General features: G+C 46.1%; 1 protein-coding gene across 2 annotated transcripts in view; it reads left to right on the top strand.

Moving 5' to 3' along the window:
• Positions 1-25,127, top strand: part of LOC126354186 (probable Na(+)/H(+) antiporter nhx-9) — an 898,754-nt gene that overhangs the window by 280,582 nt on the left and 593,045 nt on the right. The window contains exon 2 of one of the 2 annotated variants that reach the window (XM_050003636.1): positions 16,193-16,674. In XM_050003636.1, the coding sequence (XP_049859593.1) occupies positions 16,308-16,674 (367 nt within the window). In that variant the 5' untranslated portion in view covers positions 16,193-16,307. Of the gene's footprint in view, positions 1-16,192; positions 16,675-25,127 lie in introns of those variants that run through there. The other variant, XM_050003637.1, reaches the window with a different exon arrangement.

The following is a 25,127-nucleotide window of genomic DNA, read 5'->3' as shown; positions in this document are numbered from 1 at the left end:
TATGAATATTCTTGCAGATCTGTCATGCACGAAACAGGGGTTTCGTGTGGCACAGTAGTCGACTGGTTCTCGTTTTGTACAGAAGTCTGCGGGGAATTGGTAAAGTATAGAGGGTCATTGTGGGGAGCTATGGGTTATAGTTGAAGCAGATGAGTCGTATTTTGGAAAGAGAAAGTATGAAAGGGAGCAGGAGGTTGTTGGGCTTTGGGATCTTGGAGTAGTAGTTTCTGGAGTAGATTGTGCTTATGTTGTATTTAGGGTTGTACCAAATCGGACAAAGGAAGTCTTGACATCTTTAACAGAAGAATATGTGAAAGAAGGTTTGCTTCGTACAAGGGGTTATCATCATTTGGTCGTGAATCACAATACTCAGTTTAAGGATTATAATATGGGGGCATGTACTAATACTATCGAGGAGTATTGGGGGGCTGTAAAATCTGTTGTCGGGCGGGGAAGGCGAAGGATTTGAATGTTGCAAGGCCATTTACATGAATACCGTTGGAGGATGAGTATTCCTAAAGGCTATTTTTTATTTCTTTCATTTATAAAATTAGTCAGCAAAATGCACAAGCCTCGGTTTGTTAGTTACGTGTTGGTGGGCGTGATACTTTTTGTTGTTTTACTTAGCTTTTTTTTTTACTGTATTGTGCGAGTGCTACTTTTTTGGTTTCTCTGGAGGAAGGTTTTTCTGTCGTTTTAATATTTTCTGGTTACAGTTCTGGGCCGAGAGGTATTGTTGTGTCTTTGCTGGAGGGTTTATGTGACTGACTCATGGTTTCATTTTTTTATTACTTTAAAATTTTGCGTATGATTGAGGTCAGATGGTAGGGAAGAACTGATTTGGGTGTTACCTCATTCGTGCTTGGCAGTTTGTCTTTCTTATTATTTTTTTCATTAGTTATTCTGGATTTTCCTTCTTCCGTTAAAGCTTGACCTAACATTATTATTTATTGTTATGTCCTTATTTCGTTCTTGTCAGCCTCGATCTTTGACTCCTTTGGAAGTTCATATGTGGTAAGTTTCTTTTTATGTAGCCATTTTTATGTTTTCCTTTCCGATGTTTCTGCTACACTTCTCTTAGTTTCACTGTCACTCCTGGTGTATCGATTTTACTGAGTGTTACTTGGAGCTACTGCAGCTGGTGTGACTTTCGTGTAGTTTAGTTATCGGTTGCAAGGTTTGGTCATTTTTGCGCTTTATTTCTTTGCGTGTGCAGTAATGTGCGTAAAGATTTTCGTATTTTGAAAGTCTAGTCGTATTCTGTAGTTCATTAACAAGATCATTTTAAGCACGTTTCTAGTATAAGATTTTTGTGCACCAAACAGTAATACTGAGATCGGTAACTAGAAATGACGTCCTACATAGTTTGCTTGTAGTTACCGATTCCAGCTATTCGTCGGTTCATTATTGAGATCGTTTTTGCAGTACGTGTGGAAAATGTAATATATGCACTCGTAATTACTCTTAAGTTCTTATTTATTTCAGTCATCTTCAACTTGTTTAAATGAAATTCGTGCGTAAATAATAGTCGCGTTAAATGTATTATTTTTTGTCATGCTACATTTGTTTGTTTACGAGTATGATCCGTTCCATTCATAGATTGTCCATTGCAGCATCTTTGCCTCGCGTATGACGTCATTGGTCAAAGCCGACGGGTGGTATCGGACACTAGAATTTATCCGGAACATCCTCCAGAAAACTGCTACCGGGACACACGTCCATGCCTGAGGCCATATCCTGGCGCGATGACGGCGATGGCGATGGCAGGTCCAAGTCCACAGCGTTGGCGAGCGGGGACGGCGTGAGCGAATGCGAATCGTCCATGCGCTCTTCCTGGGATGCCCTGGTGGCACCAACAGGCGGCTGTGAAGGCCGCGGGGTCCCCTGAGACCGTGAATCTGGGGGCGGAAAAGCAGCAGAAACACTGGGCAAATGACATGTGCGAAGTTGGTTCTGGTGGCGGTTCTGCAAACCGTCGGGACCTGCAATCAAATAATAGAAGATCAAATGCGTTCCTGGATCACGCCTCTTTTCCAGTGCCCATGGTCGCCATAAGCCTTGAAAAGAACAAGATTGCGAGGCGCAAAGCGATACTTGCGGACCACTGGCGGCTCCAGGTTCTGCGGTGGGTGTAGCAAGTGTAGCAGCGTCCGATGGCGGCCGCCGTGCAATAGTTCCGTCGTTGATAGTCATGTAGTGAGTGGGAGCGATAGGAGACGAGAAAGAGTTGCATCGCCTGTTCCCTGTGAATGATGCGAAGCTTGGCCATCTGTTGTTTAAAAGTGCGTACGAAGCTTTCTGCTTCTCCGTTGGACTGTGGGTGAAACGGAGCACTTATTAGATGACGAATGCCGTTACATTCACAAAACTGTTCAAAATCACGTGAGGTAAACTGTGGTCCGTTGTCCGACACAAGGCCTTCCGGCAAACTTTCTAAGCAACATATGGAGGACAACGCTTGAATGGTGCAAGGTGATGTGGTAGAAGCCATAGGCACCAAAAATGAAAACTTGCTAAAATAGTCTACCACTATGAGTCAAAGAGTGTTCCAAAATGGCTCTGCAAAGTCAATGTGCACTCGTTGCTTAGGCCAAGCTGCGAATGTCAGTGATGGAGCAAATTGGTTCTTCGGGCATGCGTCACACAGTGACGTCATCTGTTCAATGTGGGCTTCCATGCCCTACCCAGTACAGTACCGGCGCACTGACTGTTTAGTGCAAACAGTTTGCCAATGTTCTTGGTGGAGCAGTTCTAACACATCCTTTTTGCTACACATTCTTTTTGCAACACTCTAGGAATAATCACTTGCGATTGTCCACTGTCATTTTGATCTAGAATCACACCCTGTTGAAGTGAAAGTTTATGCCGACGTGCAAAATATCGGCGCATAACTTGAGTTCTCGATACTGTTCAATGAATGAGGCTAAGACGCGCGAATGTAATGCAACAAAATCTTGAGGTGGTCTGTGCAGTTTCTCTATAGCGCAAGGGAAAAGATTCCAGCATTTCAGATGGATGGATGGATGGATATGGTGTTCTGGCCGCTCAACAGTGTAGTCTTTAGCGCCCGAACGGAGACACTAACGGACGAGTGTCATTAAAATGCAGCAAGTGCAATAATAAGACTAAAATTACAGGTGACAGTCTACATAGGCAATGTGCACGTCAACAGTAGCAAAGTGGAAGGCAGCATGCAAAGAGGAGAACTGCAAGAGAATGTAGGGAAAGGGGTAAAATTAAACACATAGCACATGTTTCGAACTGGCCTATTACAAGAATAAAAACGAGTGGTCAGCCACTCGGCAACACACTAAAAATTCCAACCTAAAATTTTAGTGTGAAGCCCAGAAACATCACAGTACCTTAGAACTTTCTGGATACTCGCCTCGTCATCCGTTAAAATCGAGGGCAGATCCCCGCTAATATTAACTTCCGCCCTGACAGAACGATATAAATCACACTCAACTAAAATGTAGCGTACAGTGATTCGTATGCCACAGGCATCACACAGCGGGGTTTCCTCTCGCCATAGTAAAAAGGCATGCGTGAGAGAGAGGACAGTGCTCTATGCGAAGACCTGTAAGGGTCACTTCGTCCCGCCTAGGTGACCGGCAGGAGGAACACCACGGCTGGATGGTAGGTTTCACCAACCGCAGCTTATTTTCCCTCACCGCCAGCCATTCCTCCTCCCACAATTGCATAGGCTTCAGCCGCAACACAGAAACGACACCTTGCGAAGGAATAGAACATTGTGCCACCTCCGGTAATCTGCAGGCGTCTTTGGCAGCTCGATCAGCTTGTTCATTTCCCCGTATGCCTACATGCCCTGGCACCCAGCAAAAGGACACTTGCTTTCCCTGTCGTTGGAGGATGAACAGTTGGTCGTAAATCAGCTGTTCCAACTTCTCCACTGGGTACATGTTCTGCAGTGACTGTAATGCGCTCAGTGAGTCAGAGGAAATTAGAAAGTGTTTGCCCTGAGTACACCGCATCTGCGCCAATGCCTTCAGGATCGAGTGAAGTTCTGCGGAAAAAACAGTGTATTCCTGGGGAAGGCGAATCCTGATGACATGTTCGGGGAACACTACTGAGCAGCCAAGAAAATCCCCCTGTTGGGGTCCATCAGTGTAGACTACTGTAAAATCATGATGCCTATCTAAAATATTAAAAAACAAAGATTTGAAAGTAAAATCTGATGTACTACTTTTCTTAAAATTTGCCAAATCTAAAATCAGCCTGGGCCTCTGGAGGAGCCAAGGTGGATATCTGCTCCAACCTCGACGTGAAACATTAAAACCCATCTCTAAAATGCAGTCCTTTGCACGAATCCCATAGGGCCTTGTTACTCGTTGCCGGTTGCGAAAAAGCCTTTCCAGTGGAGGCCGAGCAACATTGTGGTACGCAGGTGTGTATGGTGTGGATAATGTTTTATAGGCCTGGCACACCATTAGTAGACGCCGCCGGAGGTGAAGTGGCGGTTCACCTGCCTCTGCACAGAGGCTCGGTATGGGGCTCGTTCTGAACGCCCCAGTGTCCAACCGAATCCCCTAATGGTGCACCACATCCAACAGCTTCAAATAAGTGGGTCTTGCAGACCCATACACCGTGCATCCACAATCAAGCCGGGACCGCACGAAGGCTCTGTAAAACCGGAGCAGACAAGTCCTGTCTGTTCCCCATGTGTGGTGACTAAGACATTTTAAAATAGACAGCGCCTTAAGAGACCGTTTTTTCAGTTCCTTAATGTGTGGCAGCCACGTAAGCTGAGAATCAAAAGTAAGGCCCAGAAACTTCACCGTGTCTTTAAAATTCAGAACGGTGTCCCTCATCCTCAACTCAGGGAAGTCAAAAATGGAACGAGAACGATTAAAAATAACACACACTGACTTATCAGTTGAAAACTTAAAACCACTCTTCTGTGCCCATTCATCCAAACATCGCAGAGTGAGTTGCAACTGACGGGTCGTCGTTGCAAGGCTTGAAGAAGAGCAAAATACAGAGAAATCGTCCAAAATCAAGGAACACTGCACAGGACTTTTCACGACAGACGTAATACTATTAATAGCAATGGCAAAGACCGTCACACTTAAAACACTACCTTGAGGGACACCGTTCTCTTGTTCAAAGCGACTAGACAGTACATCTCCGACTCGGTACCGAAAATATCGTAGCGACAGGAAGGTTCAAATGGTTCAAATGGCTCTGAGCACTATGAGACTTAACTGCTGTGGTCATCAGTCCCCTAGAACTTAGAACTACTTAAACCTAACTAACCTAAGGACATCACACACATCCATGACCGAGGCAGGATTCGAACCTGCGACCGTAGGAGTCGCGCGGTTCCGGACTGAGCGCCTTAACCGCTAGACCATCGCGGCCGGCGCGACAGGAAAGACCGAATAAAATTGGGAAGACATCGAAAACCCCATTCGTGGAGCTGCCTGATGATAAGATGCCTCCAAGTAGTGCCGTTTGCCTTTTCAATGTCAAAAAATATTCCCAACAGGTGATACTGGCGCAGGAAAGCCTGTTGTATAGATGCCTCCAGGAGGGCTAGGTTATCAAAGGTGGAGCGATACCTCCTGAACCCACACTGAAAGCGACTAAGGAGTTGTCTGGATTTTAACATCCAGACAAAGCGGCGGTTGACCATCCTCTCCAAGGTCTTTCCCACGCAGCTAGTGAGGGCAACACTACGCTAACTACCCGGGCACGTGCGATCTTTCCCAGGTTTTAAAAGAGGAATTAAAATTGCTTCACGCCACGAGTCGGGGAAATCATCGGACATCCAAACAAGATTAAAAAGTCGGAGGAGGATTTCTTTATTTCTCCCTGTGAGGTGCCGCAGCATGCTATAGTGGATTCTATCCTGACCAGGGGATGTATCACGAGCCCCACACAATGCAGAATCCAGTTCCCACATGGAAAATGGGCAGTTGTACTCTTCTGTATTGGGTGAGCAGAAGTAAAAACTGCTCCTCTCAGCAGCCACTCTGTGGTGCTGGAAAGCCAGATTCTGACTGGCGGTTGCAGTAATAGTTGCAAAATGAGCCGCCATAGACTGGGCAATATCTTTTGGGGTCGTTTGGAGAGTACCATTCCACATTATAGCAGCCATAGGGCACCTCCCACCTCTCCCAGAAATCCTCCTGATGGCCTCGCATACAATGGAACTGCGTGTAGAACGATTAATGGTGTTCAGGAACTGCTGCCACGACCTCTCTCGTATAATCCGACGACACTTTTCCCTCGCCACCCGAAAGGCTGCAAGGTTCTCTACAGTTGGCCGGCATTTGAACCTACGCAGAGCTGCCCGCCTAGCCCTGATTGTAGAGCGGCATTCGTCGCTCCACCAAGGGACAGGCTGCCGCTTCGGTTGTCCCGTGGACTGTGGGATGGACACTTCACTGGCGCGATGGATCACTTCAGTAATACGATCCACCCATTCCTGGACACTGACCCGATGGTCAAACTGGACTAGCTGACTATACAGTGCCCAGTTGGCTGTACCGAGCACCCATCGAAGCGGTTTCCTTTCCGGTTCCACTGCATGTGGCAGGTTAATCTAGATGGGGAAGCGATCGCTGCCGTGTAAGTCATCAACCACTTCCCATTCAGCAGTGTGGGCGATGGCTGGAGAGCAAAGCGATAGATCAGTGGCAGAGAACGACCCAATTGCAATGCAAAAATGCGTGCTTTGACCTGTATTTAGCAAATATGCACTGGAAGACAGAAGAAGCCTCTCGATTGCTCTAGCCCTGGGGCAAGTACTCACAGAGCCCCAAAGTATATTATGTTCATTAAAGTCACCACAGAGGATGAAGGGGTGGGGGAGCTGTGTAAGAAGATCACTGAGAGCCTCTTCGTCGAGCACATCATGTGAGGGCAGGTAAACCGAACATACTGTTAGCATATGACGCACATGTACTAATATTGCAACTGCCTGTAAATTCGTCGTTAGGGAGAGAAGCGAGGAGTGGTAGTTGGTGTTGACGAAGATAGCTACTCATCCTCGAGCTCTCTGTCCACTCAGGTCGCCCATTTTGTGGAGGACATAACCACGTAACTCAGGGGTGTAGGAGTTTCACTGAAATTTGCCTCTTGGAAACATACACACATAGGTCAATCCTGAATCAGTAGGCGTAGTTCCTCCACATGTGTCCTGAACCCTTGCAGGTTCCATTGTAATATGGGAGCCTCACGGTGGTTGTATTTTCTGCCTCTCTTTCCGCCGGCGTGGGGAGACTGCAGCGGGTGGAGGCTCAGTCTGGCGAGATGATTGCCCCATATTCTCAGACTCCATCAGCTCTGGGGAAGAGTCTGATGAAGCGTCTGGTGGGACCACATTAACATGATCTGAGGGTTTACCAGCCGATTTAATCTGTTGGTGCTGCTTGACGCGTGCTTTCCTTTATTTAGGGGGCTTTGCTGGAACTGGAGCTGGGGTGTTTATGACCATGCTGGGCTTTGGAACAGCCTTAGCCATCAGAGATGCCTGGGGCTCTTCAGTGTTAGCTACTGTACCTTTCTCTGCTGTTCGAGGAGGGGCTACAGGCTCTGATACACTTGCTGCCTTGCAAGTGCATTGACATGTGCAGGTGTTCGTGCCAACACTAACAACCTCCGTCTGTGTAGATGCATCGACTTTTGGAGGCGGCTTCTGAACAATGGAGGCAAAAGACGTAACGAATGTAGGGGCTGCATGGCCTTAAAGATCTTTTTGGCTTCACTGTAGGGGATACGCTTAGTTGTTTTTATTTCTTGTATTTTACATTCCTCTAGGAAGGTTCTACAGTCCCTACTCCAGACAGGGTGCCTTTCAGAACAGTTTATACATCTGACAGGAGACGAACAGTCAACTCCGTCATGGGCAGCCTTATTACAGTTGCCACACATCGATTCTCCTTTACACCCTAGAGTTGTATGCCCAAAACGCTAGCACATAAAACAGCGCATTGGGTTTGGGACATACGACCGCACGTTTAGGCGAAGAAATCCTGCCTTGACGTGTTCTGGGAGTTTGGGGCTATTGAAAGTAAGAATGAAGGATTCAGATTTCACCAGGTTCCCATTCACCCTTTTCATGATGTTCTGTACGTCAACAATTCTCTCCTGAGCCCACTCACTCTTTAATTCTTCTACAGGAATGTCAACGAGATCCCTACAGGTCGCAATACCGTTACTGAAGTTCAGGGTGCTGTGAAGCTCTGTATCGATTGTGTATTCCCCCAAGCTTTTAGCTGTTTGAAGGTTAACGGCTTGCTGAGAAGTTGATGTTTCAACAAGCAGTGTCCCATTCCGTAAACGCTTCACTGATTTTAAAGTTCCAGCTATTTCTTCTAGACCCTTTTGGATATAGAATGGCGAAGCCTTTTCAAAGGAACACTCTTTCCTTTTTATTATTAAAAACACATCCTGGTTGTCAGTATGTGCTCTGTTACTCTGAACTGCTGTACGTTTGCTGTCGCCGGAGTCAGGAGGACTGACTAACCTAGCCCTCTTGTTGGATTGGGTGGTAGTGCCTACCAGCGTTCCACCCGTCCCACTAGCCAGCGAAAAATTAGAAGGAGAAAAAGAGGAAGAATTCGTGGTATCCATGGTCGTCCCACGAGCAGTTAGGGAAACTTATGTCCATCCAGACAGAGCCCCGCATGCCTGGATAAGCCATGTACAACTGAGGCGCGGCGGGTTCCCCAGAGGTTGCCCGCTAGCGACTGTTCCAGCTCAACAGCCATGCATCTTATCGGCGCGCAGCACACCTTAAGATTGAAGTTTTTTTTATAGAGGTATGTAACGTCCTCGCGATCCAGGCAATCCAGCCAAGATCCCCGGTCCCTACGACACACAACGTTCCACCGTTGCGCCAGACGGTGGTCGCTGAAACATGCACAGAGCTTACAGTATCAGCACACTGGCGGCGCACATCAGTCCACAGGTCGAGGACCCCGGGTTCGCCAAGCCCGTACCCAGCAAATGAATGCTGAGCCCCCTGAGGGACAGCATTTCAGAGTCCTGCGCATCTATTTGGCAACAAGATGTGGCAGGTGCATCAAAATCAGAGTTTGGGCCAATCGGAAGGCGAGATAGGGCGTCTGCACTGTTTTGCTTTGCCGTACGTCTGTACACAATTTCACACTGATATAGCGAAAGCATCACAGCCCATCGTTGCAATTTTCGAGCGGTGCGTGTAAGAACCAACTTTGACGGAATGAAACAAGGACTGCAAAGGCTTATGACCTGTCACTTAACAGAACTTGCGACCTTACAAACAGTGATGGAATTTGTCCAACCCATAAGCAACAGCAAAAGCCTATCTTTAATTTAAGAATAATTGCACTGAGTTTGAGTTAACAATTTGAGGCAGAAGCAATAGGTTTGTCATGTGCACCAATTTTGTGCGAAAGCACAGCGCCGATTCCTTAGGAAGGAGCGTCGACTTGCAAAACTACCGGCATGACAGGGTCAGAATGTACTACACGTATGTCACTATGCAAATCATTTTTGAGGTTCCGAAATGCATCGTGACAGTCTTTAGTCCACACAAAAGGTTCACTTTTGCGACGCAAGCGATGCAATGGGGCCATGATAGGAGCGGCATTCGGTATGAACCGAATGTAGTATGTCATTTGCCTAGCACCGACTGCAGTTCAGCCACATTGCGAGGAACAGGCAGGTCACGGATTGCAAGCAAATGAGATTGGAGGGGGTGCGCACTCTGACTGTTTATCACATGGTCCAAGTACTGTAGTTCAGTTTCAAAAAAGTCACACTTTTCGAGACGACACTTGAGTCGTGCTTTTGACAACACTCGCAAAGAGGTACAGAAGTTAGCAATGTGTTCCTGTGGTGTAGGACTTGAGACGACAATATGGTCAAGGTAGCTTGAACAGAATGGCACGTTTGCAGTCAGCTGTTCCAAGTAACGTTGAAAAATGGCGGATGCGGAAGCACTGCCGAAAGGCAAACTCAAATACTTGACAGTCCTCAGTGTATATTTACAACAATCACTTTTTGTGTTTCTTCAGCCAATGGAATTTGAAAGTAATCATCACGCAAATATATCTTAGAAAAGCAGCGTCCTGCACCACGCCTTTCCACGAGTTCCTCAAGGCGAGATAACGGATAAGTGTCAGCGACTGTCCGTGGATTGACTTTAGCCTTGAAATCAACACAAATGCGAATGCGCCAGAAATGTTAGGCACCAAAACTAGTGGACTTGCCCACTGACTAGATAGAACAGGAGCAAACACACCGTTATCTTGCAGTTCTTTCAATTCACTGGTCACTTTGTCTCTTAAAGCAGTTGGGACGGGACGGGCCTGAAAAAACTTACGCTGTGCGTTGTCTTTCAATATAACATGCGATTCTGAAAATAGTTCAGGAAATACTTTAAGCAAGTCAGCGACACTTTCTTTTGGTGCAAATTTAGAGACTGACAGTACATTGTCGTGGATGCTAAGACGAAACAAATCAAAGGCATCTAAACCGGAAATGTTCTCACTGTCTCTGGATTGCAACACAGTAAAATTCACTGTCCTAGTGTGAGACTTGTAAGTGGCAGGCAAAATACACTGTGCAAGCACTGGAATTTCGTGTCCGTTGTAAGCAGTGAGGTGCTTTCTAGATTTAGAAAGTCGTCGTGAGCCTAACTATTGGTACATGACACGATCAAGCAAAGTTACTGAGGCACCTGCGTCTACTGAAAGTTCACACCGCGGCCAGCAATTCTTAATGAGACAAATAGTTTGTTAGAACATCGTTGCACAGCACCAGAGCTAGAAAGAGGCACAACTTTAATCTTACATTTGTCAGAACCTGTTGTAGTTGTGGCAAACTCAACGTTCATTGCATGTGCAGGAGCCTTTTTTTTTTTTTTTTTTTTTTTTTTTGAGCGCGCAAAATTGGCGTTTTTGTGCCGTCGCAAACAAACTGCTTTGATATGGCCTTTTTCTCCACACGTGTAACTCGTTACGTTACGTGATGGGCAGTTCTGTCTTTTATAGAGAGCAAAACATGTAGGGAAAGGCTTCACTGCTTGGGGCGGTCGCGAGCAAGGGGCGATTAGACCAGACAGATCGGGGCCTGGTCAAACTTCACCGGCCGCTGCGGCACCCGAATCGTATTGCTCTAAGATTGGCAATGCTGGAGGAAGTGATGGATCTGCGTACTTTAAGATCTGTACCTGTATTCTACTAGGTGGGACACTGAATGTTATTGCATCCCTAATCATTAAGACACTTTGAAGTTGCCACAACTACGCTAAATTTTACTCTTGCTAGTCAAGCCCGTTAGTTCTGTGTATCACTGACGGTACGTCTGTTCCGACTTTTTCTGCAAGCGAAAGAACTGATATCTGGCTGTAGCTAAAAAAAATGTTCAAATGTGTGTGAAGTCTTATGGGACTTAACTGCTAAGGTCATTAGTCCCTAAGCTTACACACTACTTAACCTAAATTATCTTAAGGACAAACACACACACCCATGCCCGAGGGAGGACTCGAACCGCCGCCGGGAGCAGCCGCACGGTGGCTGTAACTACTTGGACTTGCTTGTCATAGCAGTGAGCTAATGCGGCGATTACTTCGTCACAGCTGTGCGGAATGGCCGCGCTGTAAGAGACGCCAGGTCACGGATTGCGCGGCCCCTCTCACTGCAGGTTCAAGTCCTCTCTCGGGCATGGGTGTGTGTGTTGTTCTTAGCATAAGTTAATTTCAAGTAGTGTGTAAGTATAGGGATCGATGACAGCTGTTACGTCCCTTAGGAATTCACAAACATTTGAACTTCGTCACAGCTGAGTTCGTTGACAGATGCAGTTGGGAAAAGTTTTTTATTAACGTGAACACTGGGGGCCCAGCAATCAAAAGAAAGTATTGTAGCTTTACAGTACCTTGAACTCGGTGGTCTTCACAACTTGCTTGGAACTGTGTCAGGTATTCGAGCCATCCCTCTTCGGTGTCGTTAAATTACCAGAACGTTGGTATGCTGGTCGGCGGCACGTGTTGCACTCGGTTTGTCTCTTGTGCGGCGGACGCAACTTGTGCAGCCAGTAATTCGTTAGGAGGGGAGCAAATTGTTGGTTCTGAAAGGGGAAAATTTGTGTTAGATCCATCATGTTGCACGTCTGTGGCTGAGGGGCGGGGCAGAGGTCGGAGGGGGCGGGGTGGACATGGTTTACTCAAATATGTTATAGCAAAAAAGCAAGCAAAGCCTCTGAAAGATAAATTAGTTTAGTTCTGCGGCCCTCCTCCTAGAATACAAGAAAGAACACAACAAATTTTCAACACTTGAATACGGGCACCCCTGCAAGATAAAACAAACGAGAAGCAAGTAAAATCTGCACTGAATCCCATCCTCGTCGCCAGTTTTTGTGTAGTCTCGTTGTTACTGTAGGCTTGTATCAAGGGAAGCAAGGAGAGGATGTTGTTTGGTGGCCGGAATTCTCTTTCTGTAACACAGCTCCGGGTTATCTGGGTTCTTCATTCATAAAAATGAGAAAGCTACTTTACTTAAGCTAGTTCTTGTGGTATAAGCTCTTCCGTAATAGCCCAAGTTGGCCTCGCTGCTGGTGAAGTACAAGTCCCGCTTTGTGTATTACTCTGGTCGCTAGGCACTGGGTGACTCTGAGCTAGAAGCTTAGCTAATTGTGGCTGCGACTCCCACTGGACTGCAACTGATGACTCGACTTGTTGACTCCCTGGATGACTGACTGTGCACGATGACAGACAGGGACCTCCGGTCCACGGAGGCGATCTAAATAGGCGTTGTTGGCGCGTTTCTTGCGTGTCTGTCTTTGGCCTCTATCGATATTCTCCCAACCTCTTTGTCGCTTAGTGTGCTGGCCACTTTGCCGCCCAGTGTGTTGGCGACAGCTTACGACAGCACAATAGTGTTTCATTCTTGTGGTATGTAGCAGTTATACAACCGATGACAATAAATTTCTTCTATTACCTGTTATCGAGAAAACCGTTTGTTTGTAGAACAAAAACAGGGGCTAAGTTTAATTTGTTCTAAGGATCTTCGTTATCGGCTCTATGCCATGAATAAGAGTTAGCTACTTTCATGGAATTATCATTTTCACTGTTGTACAGTATAATGACTGTGTAAGTAATTTTCAGATCCAGTGCTTGCATACTTACTTTTGTGCTACTATTAACCGTAATGGATTAATAAAATGTTCCAAGCTATTACGCTGTGGTCGAGTGGATTTCACATTTTAGCCAAACGTTTCTCCCTCATCTGCAGAGGATATTGTCAAGAGGGGTCGTAGCTTCTTTGAGTATCACACTGTGGCTCACTACTGACTGCAACAAAATTACCGTCGTCCGTTGTTGCTATCACCCCATGCTGGAAGACTGATACAGATCTTCTTCAGCACTGGACTCCAAATGTCATTCAGTTTGAAACGTCCCCTTTGAAAAATTATGAATGACTGTGCTAGTAAACTTCTACGTTATTTGATACAAAGACAGCTGAGGAAAACTGAACGTATTCAGACAGTTCTCTCTTTACTTATTCGGATCATCACTAAACTGACACACAATATTTTTTAGCGCAACGCAATCTGACTTTCAAAAATCCCTACAAAAGAATGGCCCTGACTAACAATAACCTATACCTTTCATGAATCACTTACCTCATAAAAATCTTTGTTACTCGAGCTACTGCAATACAGCGAGTGCCAATACCGCCAGCTAAATAAAAGACTCTAACTACTGATGGCAGTAACTACTGATAGGCATAGTTAGCAAATGAAAGATTTTGATAGAGATCAAGCAATGTATTTACCTTAATAGTGTTCAAAAGTCATAATATATATCAGTTCATGACAACCATCTTCACAAATTTCCTCTCTAAACTCTGGCATCTCTCTCTCTCCACATCCACCACTACTGGCGGCTCACCTCCAACTGCCCAACGCTACGGGCTGTTCATATCCAGCTGCCCAACACTATACAAGCGAATATTCCAACAATGCCAGCCAGCCACAGACTGCACACAGCACAGTCAGTGATTTTCATACAGAGCGCTACGTGACGTTGTTGTCTTCAGTCCTGAGACTGGTTTGATGCAGCTCTCCATGATACAGTAAAGCTGCATGCCCTCGGGACGTTACCAACATAAAAACCCAAACAGCCTAGTTACAAGTTCACGCCCTTCTCGTTCCTACTGAAATTCCTTGGGTGTTTTACAATCTCTGTGACCTTCCTGAATAGCCTTTGATGGTATCCACTTTTGGCTGTCAGTACTTGAGTCCTATGAAAATGAATGAGGTGGTCTCCTAGCTGCAATGCATGTTCCGCAACAGCTGATATGTCAGTCCCCTCTCTTCTGCAATTGCTCTAGTGCTCCTGTGGTCGGTTTTTGACCATTCTTTTTGTAGTACCTACGTGCACCTCCACATAACTACATGGAATCCTACAGTGAAGAGCCAAATATCGTGTAGGGCCCTCGCGAGCACGCAGAAGCGCCGCAACACGACGTGGCATGGACTCGACTACTGTCTGAAGTAGTGCTGGAGGGAATTGGCGCCGTGAATCCTGCATAGCTGTCCATATATCCATAAGAGTACGAGGGGGTAGAGATCTCTTCTGAACATCACGTTGCAAGGCCTCCCAGTTATTCTCAACAATGCTTATGTCTGGGGAGTTTGGTCGCCAGCGGTAGTGTTTAAACTCAGAAGAGTGTTCCTGGAGCCACTCTATAGCAATTCTGGACGTGTGGGGTGTCGCATTGCCCTGCTGGAATTGCCCAAGTCTGCCGGAATGCACAATCGACATGAACGAAAACAGGTGATCAGACAGGATGCCTACGTACTTGTCACCTCTCAGAGTCGTATCAAGACGTATCAAAGTTCCCGTACCACTCCAACTGCACACGTTCCACTCCATTACGCAGCTTCCACCAGTTCGAACAGTCTCTTGCTGACGTGCAGGGTTCATGGATTCTTGAGGTTGTCTCCATACCCGTACACGCCCATCCGCTCGATACAATTGAAACGAGATTCGTCCAACCAGGCAACATGTTTCCAGTCTTCAACAGTCCAATGTCGTTGTTGACGGGCACATGCAAGGCGTAAAGCTTTGTGTCGTGTAGTCATCAGGGGTAGACGAGTGGGCTCCGAAAGCCCATACCGATGATGATTTTTTGAATGGTTCGCACCGTGACACATGTTGATAGCCCAGCATTGAAATCTGCAGCCATTTGCTGAAGGGTTGCACTTCTATCACGTTGAACGATTCTCTTCAGTTGTCGTTGGTCCCGTTCCTGCAGGATATTTTCTCGACCACAGCGATGTCGGAGACTTCGTGTTTTACCGGATTCCTGATATTCACGGTACACTCGTGAAATGGACGCAAGGGAAAATACCCACTTCATCGCTACCTCGGAGATCCTTTGTCCCATCGCTCATGCGCCGCATATAACACCACGTTCATGCTCACTTAAATCTTAATAATCTGCCATTGTACAGCAGTAACCAATCTAACAACTGCGCCAGACACTTGTATTATACAGGCGTTGCCGACCGCAACGGTGTATCCCGCCAGTTTACGTATCTTTCTATTTGAAGCGCACTATACCAGTTTCTTTGCCGTTGCAGTGTATAAATTCCTTTGTAGATTTCGGTGATGTTCCGTTTCCTCAACATTTTTCCTATGCGGTCAGTAATTTCTTTAATGGAAGCTAGGAAAACTTTCGATTTCATAGGTGCTTGAATATCGCTATGATTTCCACGCCATGTTGTCAACGCGCTTTTTAGCTCAGCTGACGAATATCCATTCTTAAGCAATTCGTTCAAAATGGTTCAAATGGCTCTGAGCGCTAGAACTTAGAACTAATTAAACCTAACTAACCTAAGGACATCACACACATCCATGCCCGAGGCAGGATTCGAACCTGCGACCGTAGCAGTCGCGCGGTTCCAGACTGTAGCGCCTAGAACCGACGCCCCCCCCCCCCCCCCCACCCCGGCCGGCTAAACTATTCGTCTTTGAGATGTTTTAATCCCATGCCAAGCAGTTCTGGTTCGCAGATATTCGTTGCTCTATCCGCCAACCAGCAGTTGAAGAAAATGTAATCGTCTGCCTGCCTCCTCTTTGGTAAACTGAAAGTATGAGCCTTACCTTATACAGGATTAAGAAAATCGTGAAGAGAGCGAGGAAAAGCGGTGCCGTGGCAGGGGACTGTTTTTCCAGCGGCGGGAAGCACCTGCCCCGGCGCCGGCCGCCTCCGGCTCGGTGCGCATGCGCGCCCGCCCCGCCTCGGACTGCGCTCCCTGAGCAGCGGCGGCGGCCTCCCTCAGTCGCAGCCATGGCCGTGCGGCGCGCGGTCGCTCCGCAGCGCATACTGCTGCTGCTGCTACTGCTGCTGGCGGCCGCGGCGGGGCCCGGCGCCGCCCTGCCCGACGCCGCCACCTGGTCGGTGCGCCCCGTCGCCCAGCAGCAGCCCGACGCCTCGAGCGCGCCGCCCCCGCAGCCTCTGCTCAACCTGCCCACCACCTCCACAGACGGGCCGGCGGAGACGACCAGCGCCGTGTCCCTCCAGGACGCCAACCCCACGCCGGCCGAGGAACAGCACGACGTCAAGCGCTACGCCGTCTCCACGGTGGAGTTCGAGCGAGTGCAGACTCCGTTCATCATTGGCCTGTGGATATTCAGCGCCAGCGTCGCTAAAATAGGTGAGCACTGAATTCACATTGCCTCTACTGCTTCTTTTCTAGCACTCGTCCAATTTTAAAGTTCGTCTTCTCTTCCACGCTAACGCAGTAATACGCTGTACTGTTGTTATCCTTACATGTCACCAACGCCGTTCATTCAGAAGCAGAAATATAACTCGATAGTTCAACATGGAAACACCAAATTCTTGACAATCCATTGAACATGATGTTATCATTTGAACGGTTATCGGTACATACTTCTGAATTACTGCGTTTTTCAAATAGTTGAGGCGTTTAAAAGTACCATCTGTGGTGCGAAATCGACATTCTAATAAGGACAGAGGGCTTTAATGACTGCGAGAATGAGACAAGTGCTGTCTTTCCATTGTTTCTTATTCATTTACTTGTCCGTAACAACCCTCCTCGCCACACAATTTAAACCTGTAGTGCTGAGAAGAAACATCTACCAGACAGCGACTGAATATCATGTACGGCAGGTGTCGTATTCCCAGTAAATTTACTGGGGTGTCCTAAGCGGTTGGAGAAGATAAACTTCTTTGGCAAAGGTTAGAGAAGATAAACTTTTTTGGCATGAATTGACAGGTACATAACATATAGAAGGCTGGGCATGAATTTACAGGTACATAACAGACTAGAAGCGTGATGCATTGGGCTGTCAAAATTAAAACAAATATATACAGAGTTATTCACCACATACAACTGTGTTATGCCAGTCTCAACATAGCACATCATTACAGCCACAGCGCTGCTAGGTGTTCTGAAGAGGTTAACCACGTCCACGATTGACATCCGTTTCATGCTTACCGACAAATAATCTGTTGCGTCCTGAGCCAGTAATTATTTCCCCTCGTGACTTGCAGAAACGCTCCCAAAATTTGTGGGTGAACGCATGAATCGTTACTAATCAGCGGCATGACATTTCTGGCGGTGTGCCAATTACTCTGGTTACCCTATATATCTAAAGTTTTCTAGCATCCTAAAATATTCAGTTGGTTAAATTTGCTTGCTGGAGAGGTCGCGGTTGGCAATTCCTGAAGGAATATCTCCTAATCGGCAGCAGCTGAAAAATTACACGTGGGGCGTCCTTTGAAGCCAACTTAGGAATAATATTTTTACCTCATTTTAAAACCTACCGTTTATATTGTCGACGTGTTGTTCCTTAGTGATGGATTTTGAATTGGGAAGCGCAAGGCATGCATTTAAAACAGAAATTTGTTTGCGGTTTGGGCACAGTAATGCAACTATCCGCCACGAATATGATGTTCATTGTCAGACATTTCATATTTTTAGATGTGCACATAACAACTTCAACTTTTGCAAGTTGTCTCAACACCTTCTCCGCTAGCATTCATACTACTCAGGAAACAATATTTAGTATGTACTAATTGTTTCGCAGCATGGAGGCATGATAACCAAATATAATTTATGAGCAATATGTTTCATCTTTTTTTTCCTTTTTGCTTCATATCGTATTATACCTCTGGCACACAAAATTCTTAAATCTGGAGATATTCGCCTTCCAAATGAAGATAGTTTTACTGATACATTGACTCACGTTCCAGAATTTCTATTACAACTGCAGATACTTATCAAATACTCGTTGGAAACATTCTGAGCTTACTGTTCTCAAGAGGAGCATCCAGAAAAAAAAGACGCAGTGTGCAGCCTCACTGTCTGCTGTTGTCCTAATAGTGTTTAGATAATATTAGCAGTGACGATACCATCGACGACGCTTTCGTAACAGTCATCATGATGCGAAAGGGTGTTTCCAGATAGTATATTAATCGGCGTTCGGCTGGCTGCAAAATGTGAAATAGGTTGAACAAGACGACGCTTTATGACGCAAAGCTATCGTGCAGGTGTTCAATTTTGTGAACAGCGTAGGTAGCAGCTTTCGAATATACACGAATAACTATCACTGTCTTTTGAAGCTGAATTTTATTTTGTTTGGCACGAAAAACGCGCGATCCCATCAAGTTGCATGGTTTTCTTTGTGTACACAAAATGTAGAGAAAGCTAACAATGAGGCTGACGTCAGTAACAATCTCGGCACACAGTGTTCCCAACCATATAAAGTACACAAACGATTGTGCCTACCAGAAAGAACGATCTGAGTGAATACAAACTCGAAGAAGTACTACAGTGTAGCAAATCCAAACTCGAAGAAGTACTACAGTGTAGCAGAAAGAAACGATTAATACTACAGAGGAATAGTGTTCATATAGGTCATATAGTGTCCTCTTATGTGGGGCCAGAAATCTCACATTTACGTTCAGTCACTGAAGCGCCATCAACAGAAGTGGAGGCATGAAAACGAATGCCAGTGGGTCTGTGCCTCATTGACGACGCCTCGTCACCCTCTCTTGATTCTTGTGTCATCGCGACGAACGATATAGAGATATTTCACTGGACGGAAAACTGCTGAATTAGGGACACCACAAAAACTAGATTGAATGTTTTATATTATTTTCTAAGCCAGTCATAATAAACGCTACTATATTCGTCGTAATTCTGTTTAACACTCTTTCCTAATGGATTCCACGAATTTATTTCTATTTCAAGGCTTTTCACGAACTAATTATGCTTCCTTCCGTTATTATAAACATTGTTACATGCTGTCTTGCAGGTAATTCATTTGTAGGAAGATCATTACCAAAAGGACAGAAAAACATTGAGAGGGAATGAGTGAGAGCGCTCTTCGAAGTGAAGAAGCTAGTCTTCAACATTGAACATCTTCCACAATGTAGCGATTGTGTTGAACATTGTTACATTTAGTATAGTCTAGTACGTTAAGCGCAACACAAACATTTTATTCTGTGCTACTGGCCATTAAACTTGCTACACCAAGAAGAAATGCAGATGATGAACGGGTATTCATTGGACAAATATATTGTACTAGAACTGACATGTCATTACATTTTTGGTGCATAGCTCCTGAGAAATCAGTACCCAGAATAACCACCTCTGGCCGTAATATAGGCCTTGATACGCCTGGGCATTGAGTCAAACAGAACTTGGATGGCGTGTACAGGTGCAGCTGCCCATGCAGCTTCAACACGATACCGCAGTTCATCAAGACTGGTGTATTGTGACGAGCCAGTTGCTCGGCAACCATTGACAAGACGTTTTCAATTAGTGAGAGATCTGGAGAACGTGCTGGGCAGGGCAGCAGTGGAACATGTTCTGTGTCCAGAAAGGCCCATACAGGATATGCAACATGCAGTCGTCCATTATCCTGCTCAAATGTAGGGTTTCGTCGGGATCGAATGAAGGATAGAGCCACGGGTCGTATCACATCTGAAATGTAACGTCCACTGTTAAAAGTGCCGTCAATGCGAACAAGAGGTGACCAAGACGTGTAGCCAATGGCACCCCATACCATCTCGCCGGTTGATACACGCTTCCAATGTGTGTTCACAGCGATGTCGCCAAAAACGTATGCGACCATCATGATGCTGTAAACAGAACCTGGATTCATCCGAAAAAATGACGTTTTGCCACTCGTGCACCCAGGTTCGTCGTTGAGTACACCATCGCAGGCGCTCCTGTCTGTGATGCAGCGTCAAGGGCAACCGAGCTGATAGTCCACGCTGCTGCAAACGTAGTCGAACTTTTCGGGCAGATGGTTGTTGTCTTGCAAACGTCTCCATTTGTTGACTCAGGGATCGTGACGTGGCTGCAAGATCCGTTACAGCCATGTGGATAAGATGCCTATCCTCTCGACTGCTAGTGATACGAGGCCGTTGGGATCCAGAACGGCGTTCCGTATTACCCTTCTGAACCCGCCGGTTCTATATTCCGCTAACAGTCATTGGATCTCGACCAACGCGAACAGCAATGTCGGTATACGATAAAACGCAATCGCGATAGGCTACTATCCGACCTTTATCAAAGTCGAAAACGTGATGGTACGCATTTCTCCTCCTTACACGAGGCATCACAACAACGTTTCACCAGGCAACGCCGGTCAACTGCTGTTTGTGTATGAGAAATCGGTTGGAAACTTTCCTCATGGCAGCACGTTGTAGGTGTCGCCACCGGTGCCAACCTTGTGTGAATGCTCTGAAAAGCTAATCATTTGCATATCACAGCATCGTCTTCCTGTCGGTTAAGTTTCGCGTCTGTAGCACGTCACCTTCGTGGTGTAGCAATTTTTATGGCGAGTAGTGTATGTAGACTAGTGAACGCTTCACCATTATTATCTGTTTTCTACGAATGCTTATCGCGTTCCACACGGGCGTGGGTGTTCCCTAATTTGAGTCCAAGAGATGAAACTGGAAGCGATTCTGCAGAAGAAAGGTTCACGATAATCACCTGGAGCAGTTTGCATTGATGTATCTCTTGATCAGGACAGAGCTTTCATTTGACACCTATGGATACGCTGCCTTTCAATAAAGTGGAGCACCCAAAAGACATGGTCAGATATCACCGTAAATTTATTCACGGACACATCATTAGCGTGTGTGATCAGTTCTCTGTGACAGGTAGAACAGCCACCAGAGTGCAGTAGTGTTCATCGCGTTTCGTATTGTCACCAGGTCTTCTCGGGTATGCAAGGTTCGTAAAGAGCGTCAGGTGTTGAGTGACCACTCTGAAGGGCACGGAAATGCGTTTTCGTTACCTGACAGAGTTTTAAACGGTCCGTATTGTGGATCTTCATTTGATTGGCTGGTCGAATTGTGCAATTTAGAGATTTGTGGAACATTCAGATGTGACAGTTAGCTGACGTTGACTGCACGGGAACGTGACAAAGGAATACTCGTTGTCGAGCTTCCTTCCGGTCGAAATGGTTCAAATGGCTCTAAGCACTATGGGACTTAACATCTGAGGTCATCAGTCCCCTAGAACTGAGAACTACTTGAACCTAACTAACGCAAGTATATCACACACATCCATGCCCGAGGCAAGATTCGAACCTGCGACCGTAGCGGTCGCGCGGTTCCAGACTGCAGCGCCTAGAACTACTCGGCCACTCCGGCCGCCCTTCCGGTCGACCACACGTGACCACCAATAGAGAGGATCGGCGTATTGTGCACAGAGCACGTCGTAATCCATTCGCATCTGCAACGACCATCAGAGAACAAGTGATAGACTCCGTGCAACATGCTGTGTCATCTCGCACCGTTGATTGGAGCCTGGCAGCAAAAAAATGGTTCAAATGGCTCTGAGCACTATGGGACTCAACATCTTAGGTCACAATTCCCCTAGAACTTAGAACTACTTAAACCTAACTAACCTAAGGACATCACACACACCCATGCCCGAGGCAGGATTCGAACCTGCGACCGTAGTATTCCCGCGGTTCCGGACTGCAGCGCCAGAACCGCACGACCACCGCGGCCGGCGCCTGACAGCAGGTGGACAGGGAAATTACCGCCGTATACGTAGGCTGCCGGTAACACACAGCGTAAACGTCTGCGTCTCGAGTGGTGCCGTGCCGTGACCGAGAAGCAAGGAGTGCCTTTAAATGGCGTCTCATTGTGTTGAGCGATGGATCGCCGTTCTGCACTACCCATTATGTCCACCATCGGCGAGGACAGGGCGACCTGGGGAGAGATCCTATTCGTTAAGTGTAGGCCTTGCCGTGGGGTGCATCAGGTATGAGTTCAGGTCCCAAATGGTAGTGAACTGCGAGTGAGGGAGCTCTGACGACAAAATACTATCGAGGACTTACTTCTTTCTCATTTTTTACCTCGTATATGACAGAATCGTGGTGCCATTTTTTAGTAGGGCAATGCTCGCTGACAGTTGACTCCTGTCTCTCTGAACTGAGTGCATGACTTTGAGGTACACCCGTGGCCTGCAAGATGCCCAAATCTGTCCCCAATGGAAGATGTTTGGGACCATCTCGGACACCAGTTAAACAGTTCTGGGCCACTTTGCTCAGGAGAGAAAGAACAGCTTTGTGAGATTACTTCAAAAGCGAATCAGTGCATGTGTACAGGCCAGATGGGCTGCAATTTCTTACTGATAATTGGGGTCATATTGCTAAGTTTTTTGTAAATTTGAGTCGATGTTGTAATACTAGTATAACATCCCATACCCTCTTAATCCGTAAAGTTCTAGTTCACTTCCTCCGCCCCGTCAGGGTGCTTCACTTTTTCCTCAAGCATTGTAACATTACATTCTGTACTTCGCACTTCACGCTTTTAGAGCAATTGTTTGCCGTCTGAAAATAAAGGTGTTGATGTGACCTTACTTCATTTGCACGAAGTAAACAGGATTTAAGATGTTTTGATCACAAGGAATGTTCTCGCATATACAGCAAGGACAACGTTTAGGTACACTGCAGATTGTGCACTCATTGCAGAAACAGGTATGTTTTGAAGCTGTTTACGTGGAAGTATTGTGTAATACCGTTAGTGCTGCACATATCAGTACTGTTTTAACGAAAAGCAGCTGCAAACTACATTTGAATTCAAGGTCAAGTAAGACACTTTGCCATTCGTATTTTCGAAAACCGAAAGAAGCTGATGCTATCATCATTAACTGGAAATTGTACTTGTGAAATACAGGGGCTGTTAATAATGGCAACTTTTGAGAACGACTTAATCAATTCAAAAATCAGATTCGTCCCATTTTCAGGAAATGATTTCAGGAGAAGAGATGCAGTAACCCTGCACCACCGCTCATGTCCTAGTGGACAAGATTTCAGTTGCCTTCCTCCGACTTGTAATGGTGTGTATGGTCTGTATCGGTGTCATGTGCAGGAGTGTGACTGTTGCTTGTACGGAGTAGTGTTGGGTTTGTTATCGATGAACGGAAAGGAGAGGATTAAACCCCCTGCCAACACATAGCCTGTTCCTCTCGAATAGCGCCAAGGGTGTCATTGAGTCATCTCCATCCGACAGACGGATCACCATCAACAGTATCAGATGTCCTCACTCCTTGAGACACTGCGGAGAGGTTTGGAATTTAAACCAGGACAATGCTGCAAAGACTGGTGATTAGGAAATTTACGCCACCATCTTTCTCACCCTGCCGGCCAAATACTGGCAGTGAAGATTTCATTCACCAGGGTTCGAGCCGGTTTAGCTACGAGTCGAGCGCCACCGCAGAAGCTAGTGTAAGCGACCCCTAGGACGGAGGCTGGTACCTTTAACAATTACTCTTACGGAATGTCTATCACGATTTTTTTACGTATTTGGGGTAGCAACTTGGCTAGAAAACGTGAAAAATGAGAATTCTCGGGGGAATTGAATTTACCGGAAAAATCATGTAAATCTCAGAAAATTCTCAAAGATTCAGGAAATACTGAGAGACTGTAGCGAGAGTTGAACTGTTCGTAGACGGGAGAAAAGTGCTGGTTCATTTTGTTACACATCATTCCGAGATTTTGCTTCGGAAACAATCTGTTGTGGAATCGAGTAAAGAAAGGTGAAGAAATGCGTTGAATTGTTATAATGCTTGTTGCTCTACCGCAAGAATTTCTGGCGCTGTCGAGAACCTCCGTTAGTGTCCGTGGACTTTCAGTCTCCAGGCCCGTTTCCCATTGCGTGACTGTGAACGCAACGGAGCGTAGCATGCACGTAATCCTCTGCATTCACATAACTGTGAATCTGTCAATCGCACTAACCTAGAGATCGTCTTTTTAATTAAAAAAAAAGTATATTAATACTGATCCGTATTTGTAAACGAATGCTTTCTAGATAGCTACTGAACACTTAGGTTTAAATTTTTTTTTTACTAATTTCAATGCAAAGCAGTGTCACGCTTCACGTGGAAATGACCAGAATGTGAAGAGCATACGGTTTGAAAGATGCGTCTTTTCAGCAAAAGTCTATCGTTATTGCATTCCACTGACAACAGTTTGCAGCGTGTTCCTTACGAATATATGAGGTTACCGTGCAGTGAAACAGAGTGGTACAGAATGGTAACAGACGACGGTAACGATAGAATTTCCATAGGGAGCAAGAGCTTCAACTTACAGAATTGTTGATAGAACTGTAAATCCTAGCTGGGTTTGTAATAATCACCAGGAAGCGACCTGGGAACTCAAAATCCTTCATTTACGACTGTGAGTACTGTGAAGTAAAACTTGGTCTCGCATTCAATAAATTGGTTCGGAGAAATGTGGGATTTGAACGTGGTGAAATCTTGAAATCTCAGGAAAGCATTTGATGAAACAAGGTCACTACCCTGTCATCACTAGAAGCACTATCTAACAGGAGAGGAACTATGACTCTTTATGCAGCCGCAAAGTAGACCTTCTGCGCTTAACGTGACGATGCGGGCCCAATCAGTGATCACGACTTTCCTTCGTGGCACGATGGATGTTCGCTCAACTGTTTCTCATACGTCTCTAATGCGCCCGTACTGGAGCTTATTTTCAACTGAAATGCTGCATTGTATTCTAGTGCGACGTTCTTTCGGTAGGCAGCGCGCATGGTATCTGTGTGTATGTTTACAAACTGCCAAGGGTGACGTTCCGATCAGTACAGGAATAGTCACAG

The sequence above is a fragment of the Schistocerca gregaria genome, chromosome 3, assembly GCF_023897955.1.
Source record: "Schistocerca gregaria isolate iqSchGreg1 chromosome 3, iqSchGreg1.2, whole genome shotgun sequence".
Taxonomy (NCBI): Eukaryota; Metazoa; Arthropoda; class Insecta; order Orthoptera; family Acrididae; genus Schistocerca; species Schistocerca gregaria.
Note: the sequence above shows the minus strand (reverse complement) of the source record. Positions and strands in the feature narration are given on the sequence as shown.